This window comes from Micrasema longulum, unplaced genomic scaffold, assembly GCF_059751315.1.
Source record: "Micrasema longulum isolate JH-2025_06_02 unplaced genomic scaffold, ASM5975131v1 h1tg002690l, whole genome shotgun sequence".
Classification (NCBI taxonomy): Eukaryota; Metazoa; Arthropoda; class Insecta; order Trichoptera; family Brachycentridae; genus Micrasema; species Micrasema longulum.
Window position 1 is genome coordinate 54,959 of NW_028279823.1, and position 9,824 is coordinate 64,782.

General features: G+C 36.2%; 1 protein-coding gene across 1 annotated transcript; it reads right to left on the reverse strand.

Moving 5' to 3' along the window:
• Window positions 1–4,495: 4,495 nt before the first annotated feature.
• LOC148271743 (uncharacterized) lies at window positions 4,496–6,439 on the reverse strand. The gene has a single exon (XM_088240994.1). The coding sequence runs from the start codon at window positions 6,437–6,439 to the stop codon at window positions 4,496–4,498; it is 1,944 nt and encodes a 647-aa protein (XP_088097120.1).
• Between the last annotated feature and the right edge of the window lie 3,385 nt (window positions 6,440–9,824).

Here is a 9,824-nt window from a genome sequence, read left to right on the forward strand (position 1 = left end):
TACCTACGGCTACATCCAACACGAGAAACATCAGCCCTACGGGAGATTGGATATAAAAAGTGTTTTCTTGCGTGCGGTAAAAATTAGAGTTGTGAAAGACATCCGGTTTATTTACCGTAATAGACCCATCGGCAGAACTAGCAGATAATTAGCAGAAGAGAACCTCTGACGACACATGCGGAATAATTTCAGAAATACAAAGCTTTAAAATTCATAGCGCTGATAAAAGGATATACAAAAATAAACAAATTAAGCGCATTGGGCCTCACTATGTATTTTTCGTTGTTCGGAGCGATCGAAAAGTCTGAAATAAAGAATAATCTGTCACTCAAAATAATGCTACTAATACCACACAAAATATTCAGATATATAAAATACTTAACAACTTTTGAACTTTTCTACTTTGTAGTTTCATATTTCTGTCTCTAATCTTACCGGCATCAAATTCTGGAAGAAGCAATAAGCAGTGACGTCGGAAAATGAAAGATAAAACTGGAAGAAATCATTTAAAAAAAATACTTTTTGAACACGTGTCCCCATTGTGGACAACGAAATGGCTAGCATTGATAAGAATAATAATTATATGGATTTTAACATGATGTACGTAGCTAAAACGAAGGTACGTACTAATACGAAAGAATGAAGATCTTAATTATACCAGGATCCCAGGATCCCAGGAATGCGATATTTTGCGAAGACGAAAGAAAACAAAATTACAAGCTATGCTTCACGAAATAAATTATTTAATTTGGCAATTGATGGAATTCCATTTGGATTCTCCGTGGAATTTAAAGGAAAACAAATTACGTTCTCCTCGATTCGCGTAACGACTAACGACAAGAACGACAGAACGACACGGTCAAAGTAAAACGAATAAGGCGACGGGTTTCTGTTCTGGTAAAGGAAATTGTATTTAAAGTGAAATGATGGGAAAATATAAACACCTTTAATTCGTCTTCCTTAAATCTTTGAATAGGTCAATTTTCATTTTGAATGTAAAGACAAAGGCTTTAAACCTTTTCATTACATTTTGTAAGGATAAAATTTTCAGAGATTAAAACTTTTTAGGATGTTTAGATAACTCAAAAATCGAGTAAATTTATTTAATTTACCCTTCATATTTTTTCTCATATTTCTAGTAATCTCTTTATTATTTCTACCAAATAGTATATTACTATTTGGTAGCCATAATTAAATCAATGAGAAAAAATACATATTTCTAGTAATCTTTTTATTATTGCTACCTATTTGGTAGCCATACTTAGAATTGCTCTAGAGATTTCTAGAAATATGAGCAAAAATATAAATTTACTCGAATTTTGAAAATGACCATTAAATATATCACTTCTGATTATTGCTACTCGATATATTGACCAAATCGAGTCTGTCCACTACCATTTTCTAAGAAAAGTGGCATGGTTGCTCGGATCGCAAAGGGGTAATTATTTATATTTTGAAAGAGAGCAATATCTTAATCTGATGGACCTTATACGCATTTTCAAAATACTCAATGTGATGTCCTATCTCTGTTGCAATCAAGTTCTCAAAGTCAAAATCTGCTGTTTATCAAATCTTCTAAGGGCAACTTTTGTTTTTATGCTCCAATGTCCAGAACATGTACGAGTATATTAGTCAATTCTGCACACAACGAATTATTTGGGATAAATCTTCCGGCTTTTCGTAGATCTCTTCGCCACTAAAACAGTGTGGGACGAAGATGAATTGGCGTGGTTTAGCTCGAAGTCTTGCACGTTTATCGTGTTTATGAATATTTTGTATACCATTATTTAATTGCCCTTGTTTGTCTTCGCTACACAGTTTTATGTTCTTTAGTTCAGTTTCTTGCATGTATGTTTATTCATATAACCGTTGTAATTGGCTTAGACAGTATCTATAATGAAAAAATGAAATTATATTTACATAATTATGTAAACGTAGATATCCGATATTTTTTTCCACAGAAAAAACGTATAAAAACAAAATAGTTCTAAAACTGGATCGCTAAAATTAGGCAGCGAGTAACATAATTATACACATTTTATTTATTAATAAAAGGGGCTCGAATGACTGTAAGTGCCACAGTGTGATATACCCCGCTGGAAGGTATGTACGAGTACCTATACAATGCCGTGAAACGCCACCTTGCATGATAACGTCCATTAAGTCCGGCTCCCTGGGGTCCTAGAGTGGCCGTGTGATCACTGACCTTATCATCGGGGTCATGGCAGACAGGGAGAGGGCGTATGGCGATCTTCGGCGCCACAAAACCGGAACCCGCCAGCTGAGGGAAGATAACCCCTACAGAAAATCCACTAATACTTCCCGGGGTATCACAATGGCGAGAAAAACATTCACCACGGCGATCTACAACGTACAACGTCGGAGGGACCTGACACTGTGCACAAAGAATAATTTAAAAAATACAGAAGTGACTGGACGTAATACACAGGTAAACGTCGTTTTGCGCCGGTTCGATTTACGCCGATTTACAATTACGCCGGTTGGTGCCGGAGTGAGATTCTTATATAGAGATATTTACGTGTCTCGAGATGTGTACAGTGAATGTACATTATTGATTAATATACCTTTACTTATTGTTTATTTCTTTTATTGGATATTTGACAGTTAAACATTATACGATTGTAATAAAATAAATATAAAACAACTATATAATTAACCGTACCGTGATAAGGAAGCTTGTGTCGCTTTGAAACCGGTCGGTAGAAAATATTCATACTTCCTCATACTCGTATGTCCTCAGTGGAAAATCCCCGGGCCGGTGAACACAATTTACATTATTTAGGAGTTTTCTTGTTCATATTTAATATCGGTTAAAATTTTTAGTTACTTTATCAGAACCATATTTAACTTAATAGACACATAAATGGTTATAACTTGATGTTTCCACGCACAATTATAAAGTTGGCGATGAAATCACCGACACGTTAGTAACTTAGATGTTTTTTTCAAAGGTCTATGAACAATAAATTCGTGATTGCAACGTTTATAAGAAAAAATAGGTAACGTAATTGCGAGATAAAGTTTAAATTATGACGTAATGATAACCTTCAGAACATTGTATCATCACTTAGCGAAATAGCACGATGAACATTACAAAATTAAATATACTGGCTATAATAAATCCTATTTGCGCCGATGCGACGTTTTTACCTGATAATGCGATATCCTGAAATCAAAATCTGATTTCGCACCCCCAAAAGTAAACTGTCGTATGTCTTTATCTGACTGTTTTGAGTTACGAATGCAGTTGAACCACATGTTTTTTTTCGCTTTCTTATGAGAACACTGACGTATCTCTAAGTTTTTTTTAAACTTCGGAATTCTTTAAAAACAATTGGGTAAAATAGCGAGAAGACCACTGCGATAATTATGATGCTACAGTGTTTTTCTCACGTTTTAAATGTCAAATGAGCAAATATTACCATGAATACTGGGCATTTTAATGTTAATTATTAATAGACGTCATAAGTTAGGAGAATTATTAATAAATGCTTGAAAGTTTGTTTTTTCTGTCCGGCAGAATGTCCGTTTAGACATACGACACTGTACTTCTGGGGGTGAGATTTTTTGATGCTCTACTTTCTACCGTGAGCCTAAAAATATATTTCGAGGATGTTCTTTAGGACTAGTACTATTTTTTACAATTAAATATAACTGAACTCATTCGTTTCCTGTCAGCTCATTTGCCTACCATGCAAAAGGTCTCGGGTTCTATTCCCGACACGGTTAACGTTAAATATTTATTTAAAAGGGCGTTTTTACACTAGAATATTTCATAGTCCCTGGACTGGCACCTGAAGCGTAAGACTGATGATCAAGACACGCTGCGATCGGTTAATTAATGGAGTGCCCTATGCGCCATAAGGTGGGAATGGGACGGAAAGGGAATTATGATGATGATGATGAACTCTTTCGACTAGAATCCTTCAAATTTATTCATAAATAAGCCACTGATGTAATTGTAGACGAAGAACTGCAACTTGAAACAAAATATAGTTTTTTTTTTTTTTTTTTTTTTTTTTTTTTTTTTTTTTTTTCTTGGTTGTGTTGCATTGTTTTTCCCTTGCTTATTATTTATCAAGGTGATATATTTGTGCTGTTTTTAGTGTTAGTGCTTTGTGTATGATTTTACGTGTAAGTGTTTGTGTACTGTCAATTAGTTTACGATCACATCAAAAGCACTAACACAAATACATGTGTCGGCGCCCCCGAATGCGACTATACTTGTTTGTGTTATGTATTTTGTTATTTGTGTTCGTTTTTATGTGAGTCATTTTGCGTGTTTGTGTTTTGTGTACCTATAACCTCTGTTTTCATGGGCTAGTTTCGCTTTCCGACATTCGTCCAAGTGTTAAGGGAACCATGAGAAACCTTAACAGGAAAGGGAGGTATCTGTGGAGAAATTTTGATTAGTTTACATTTTAATATTGTTATTATCACAGATTGTTATGACAAGTATAGAGTGCCAGCCTCTTTACTTGTTCATGGGTCTTATTCTATCTATAATTACTTTAGCAAAGTTCACGAACATCCCGGAGAGTAACCTGTTTTGAAGTACCTGCGTAAAATCTTCAAATGGAACATTTAATCTGTTGCACTCTTTTTCGAAAGAGAATCGATCTATGGCAAACATGGGGCAGTGAAACAACAGATGATCTACGTTTTGCTCCGTCTGTGCGTCGCAAGGACAAGCCGGATTATCTTTCAATTTAAATCTGTGAAGATAAGAGAGTGTGGCTCCATGGCCCGTTAGAATTTGGGTTGACTCGAATGTTGGCGTGTTTGATTTTCTGAAGTTTTTGCACTCTTCTAGTGTCTTTAAAAAGTATTTGGTTCCAGAACCAGTGGTGCTGCTTTGGTATCGTTCTTCCCATTCTGTTAAAGTCAGACTTCTTAATTCTCTTTTGGCGTAACTAAGTGGAAATTCAGTGTAAAGCTTTGCGGTTTTTACGTGTAGAGCTGCGCTTTTAGCTAGTTCATCAGCTCTTTCATTTCCCGCAAGGCCATTATGGCCTCGAATCCACATAAATTTGCAATCGATGCCTTTGGACTTTAAGATCCGAGATGAGTTTTGGATGTAGAAAACCATCGGATTGTCGGGAGCCCCGTCTTCAAGTGCTTGAACAGAGCTTCTAGAATCTGACAACAAGTTGACAGTCTTCCAGTTGCTCGTCTTGCTAGAGACCCAGTCTAAGGCTTTCATAATGGCGAAGAGTTCGGCTTGGAATACCGAGCAGTAGTCAGCCATGGGAAGCTTCTTTCTGTGTACTTCTCCGTCATTATTAAACACGGCGAAAGCTGCTCCCACTTTTCCTTCAGTTTTACTTCCATCCGTGTATATATCGATTTCTTCGACGGGGAATTTGACTCTTGCGTACGAGTCTGGGTAACTGGTGATTTCACCTATTTGCTCGCTTGGATGCGGCAGTTCCGTGTACGCTATCCTTCCCTGGTATCTTTGATCATCTGGTCTATTAGTGATGGTGAGATTCTTCTTCGTATTATAGATTTCTCCCAGCTCTTTAACTTTTAAGTCCAGTGGAATCAGTCCAGCTATTGCTTGTACAGATGTAAGGGAAGCCGTGCGGTATGCTTTGCATATTCTTATTCCCATAGATCTCTGTACTCTATTTAGTTTCGCCTGTATATTTTTCCTTTTTGCCGCTTCCGACCACACCGCCGCAGCATAGGTGATCATCGGTTCCACTACTCCAATGTAAATTGACCGCAATATTTCAGGGTTAAGACCCCATGTTGGCTTGGCCATGAATATTAATTTGTTTGCGATTTTTGTCGCTTTTTTCGTTACTGAATCTACGTGTTTACTCCAATTAAGATTCTCATCTAGTACCACTCCAAGGATTTTGCAGTCTGTTACGAAGTTAATTCTTTTTCCCTTCATGAAAAGGCAAGGTGCCTGCGCCTTATTGCGCTTAGTTATGAAGAGGGCGTTAGTTTTTTCCTCTGAAAATATCAATTTGACTTTGTCTCCCCATTCAGTGACCGAGGAGAGCGTTTCATTAGTTATACTCTCCAGAACGTTAATGTCTTTGTGCTTTATGACCAGTAGTACATCATCTGCAAATGCTTGTAAATGAACATTGCAGTGATATTCTTTTTGTAAAAGTTCGTCTAGGACGATATTCCAAAGCACCGGGCCGCAAGCAGATCCCTGTATGCAACCCTTATTGGAGCCTTTCTTTGAGCTGGCTCCTGCGTATTTTATTTCTACCATCCTATCCGAAAGGTAGTCCTTGAACATGTTAAATATGTTCAAGGGGCAGTCAAGTCGCGCTAGTTGCCGGAGGATGTGAGGCCACCAGGCATTGTCGAACGCTCCCTTGATGTCAAGGGATATCACACACACGTGATAACCTTCCCTTGTTGCCGTCTTGATGCAAGTTACTGCGTCAAGCATGGCGTCCTCTGTACTCTTTTGTCGAGTAAAACCATATTGGCGAGGACTCAATTTATTATATTTGTTGAATTTCCATGATATTCTATTAATTAAAAGTTTTTCTAGGACTTTACCCAAGACTGGTAAGAGTCCAATGGGTCTATAAGAAGTGACATTGCCGTAGTCTTCTTTGCCCGGTTTGGGTATAACTTTTATTCTTGCTATTTTCCACAGTAGTGGAAAACAGCCAACTCTAAGGCAAGCGTTATATATGCTGACAAGAATTTCTGGATGGAGCTTGAACGCCATCTGGCAAATGTCTGCAGTGAAGTGATCACGACCCGGTGCTTTTCCGGAATCTAATTCTAAAAGTGTTTTTCTTATTTCTAGTTCGGTAAATAGTACATCATTATTTTTTAGAAGCGCTGCTTCTTTGTTTTGTCTAATCAAAAGTTGCTCGGCTGATTCTTGTGACAATGAGTCATCGGGAAAGAAATGTCTAAGAAGCTCGGTGGCCGACTCCTCCGCTGAGGTTGTTTGTTTATTTTGGAACTTTAGAGTTTCTGGGGGGCGATATTGCGTTGATTTGAGAATTCTTTGCACTGTTGACCACGTGGTTTCTTTCGATTGTGCCGAACAGAAATTTTTCCAGCTCTGGGTTTTGGTTGTCGCAATCAGATTTTTATATTTTTGTCTAATCTCCAGATAGGCTGGTAATGTGACATTTACTCTCCGGCTAGCGGCTGAGTTCACAAGTTTACGTTTAGCTATAGTCACATCTTTTTTCATTTTAGTCAATTCCGTTGTCCACCATGGACATTTTTTGAGAGGCGCTGTTTTCATAGTGGGTATTGACGATCGACAAGTTTCAGAGATTGCGTCAGTGTAAAGGCTGACTTGTCTGTTTAGGACACTCTGTTTGTTATTAGAGTCGATATCTGTTTGGGATAGACCCTTTTCCTTTAATATCTTTGTTAGGGTTGTGCTGAATTTGTCCCAGTTTGCTTTGCATGTTTTGTACAGAAATGTTGTATCAGCGTTATCTTTAGTGAATAAATGAGTTTTTAATAACAAATCGAATGTTATTCCATTGTGGTCTGACAGTGCTGCTATTTCTCTATTAACCATCCATTTGTCGACTAGGCCGATCATGTTGGAGGTGCAAACCGTGATGTCTATGACGCTTTTTAATAATTTGCTGCCTCTTATGGTTTCAAAAGTAGGCAGGTTTCCTGTATTAACAATATGTAGTTGTTTTTGCGATATGAAGTCAACGACTTTCTCGCCTCTTTTGTCGGTTCTATCGCTCCCCCACCAAATGCTTTTAGAATTTGCATCGGCACCGATAACGATTTTACATTGTCCTTTGTCTTCCGTTACTGCGTTGAATTTACTCAGGCTGGAGTCAATGTCTTCACTCGGTGAAAAGTAAAGAGAGCCGATTATTAGTGGTTGCGACTCCACCGTTGCTTCAATGAAGATATTGGCGTTATTACTATATTTATCAAGTAAAATGCAGTTTTTAGAAAATTCCTGGTTAAATATTATTATGGCTGCCTTGACCGGGAAATTTAAGCCTCTTTTTTGGAAAATCTTTCCTCCATACGTAGATTTGTTAATTTTACCGGTGCTTCCAACATACGGTTCCTGTACTAAAGCGATGTCAAAATGTTGTTCAACCGCCTCTTTGAGAAACGATACGGTGGCAGATTCGCATCTTTGTAGATTAGCCTGAGCAACTTTAATGATACTAAATGGTTTACTGGCCATAGTCAACCATGTTCTTATACCTATTTATTTGCCTCTGGTGCGCCGGGCACTCTAATGACAGAGCTTTATGGTTCGTTGGAGTATTTGTTTTATACAATTTGTTGACCAAGATGCAGTTATTGCACTTGGTCGTGCTGCCCTTTTCTGTGCATTGGGCTGCGCAGCAAAATATAGTAAACATGGACACAATACGAGAATATCAATATAATGAGATTTTTTAGAATAAAAAACCCAATTTTATTTTATTATTTGATGGGTAATATGCAATTAGGCTCAACTTCTGACGTGCGCGACCTGGGTATCGTTTTTGATCAAAAATTGTCCTTTATTAGGCACATAAATAATATAACTAGTAAATCTCTAAAAATGTTAGGCTTCATGTTACGTGTGACTAAGGAACATAGGCACTTTGAAGTTGATGTATGCTTCATTAGTGAGAAGCCAGTTAGAGTATAACTCTACAATATGGACTCCTTACTACAACTGTCACCAAAATTCTCTTGAAAGAGTCCAAAAAAAATTCTTACGGTATATAAATTTTAAACTTAGAATCAGTCATGAATTTTTAAATTACGATTTTTTACTAAAAACATTAAATTTGTCAAAACTTAACGATAGAAGAAAAATTATAGACCTTTTAAATTTATTCAAAATTGTAAATTCAATATGGGATTGCCCTGAACTATTATATCTCATCAACTTCAGGGTGCCTGGAAGAATGACTAGACAGGTGCCACCGTTTTGTAGCAACAATTCACGGACAGTGTATACTTGTAATGCCGTATTAAATAGACTTCATGAACTCGGCAATAGTTATTCCCACGTATCTGATATATTTAGAGTAGGGTATTGTTCCTATAGAACAAACCTTTTGAACTTTTTCAAAGATGGTGAATGGTAATTATATTTATTTATTCATGCATTTCATAATATATATATGTATACAGTTTTTTGTTCACTTTGCCTAGCTGTGTGAAACAGTACTTATGATTTTCTTGTCGTTTTACTGTAGAATGTTTTATTATTTAAACTTTCTATTGAATATGCTGTATAATTTTTAGGTTAATTTTTTTAGTATAAATCTTGTATAATTTTTGGTTTAATTTTTTTTTTATAAATCTTGGGTATAAGGTAATCCATGTTTAAAAAAAATATATATATTAAGCCAAATATGTTAATATTATTAATGTTTGTAAAAGGCAGATTTGCCGTTTATGTTTATAAAAATAAAATAAAATATCATATTATAAAATATTCTAAAACGAGGCAAAGGCAGTGGAGACTAATAAACCAGGGACTGAAATTGTACAATAAACTACCAGACAAAACTCAACAAAAGACACAGTCAACCTTAACAAAAGATGTTCAAAATATTATCATTGACAATAGAATGTAAATTTGAAAAATAAAAATTGTTTTGTTAAATGAATGTAATCCATAAGGGTTTATAAATAAATTTCAAATAAAAAAAGCTTTTTCTCTTGAACGTTTAGTATGTAGTTACAAAAATCATATTTACAGGCAAGGTTATGTTCTGTTTGCATATTAAATGCCCTAACATATTAGTTAAACCGATGCCTCTATATGTAGACATTGTTTCTATAAATAGCTATTACATCTGTACTGTAATTAGGGC

Bases quoted from the DNA above. Each gene is read 5' to 3' on its own strand.
- LOC148271743 (XM_088240994.1), bottom strand. From the start codon at position 6,439: ATGCTTGACGCAGTAACTTGCATCAAGACGGCAACAAGGGAAGGTTAT.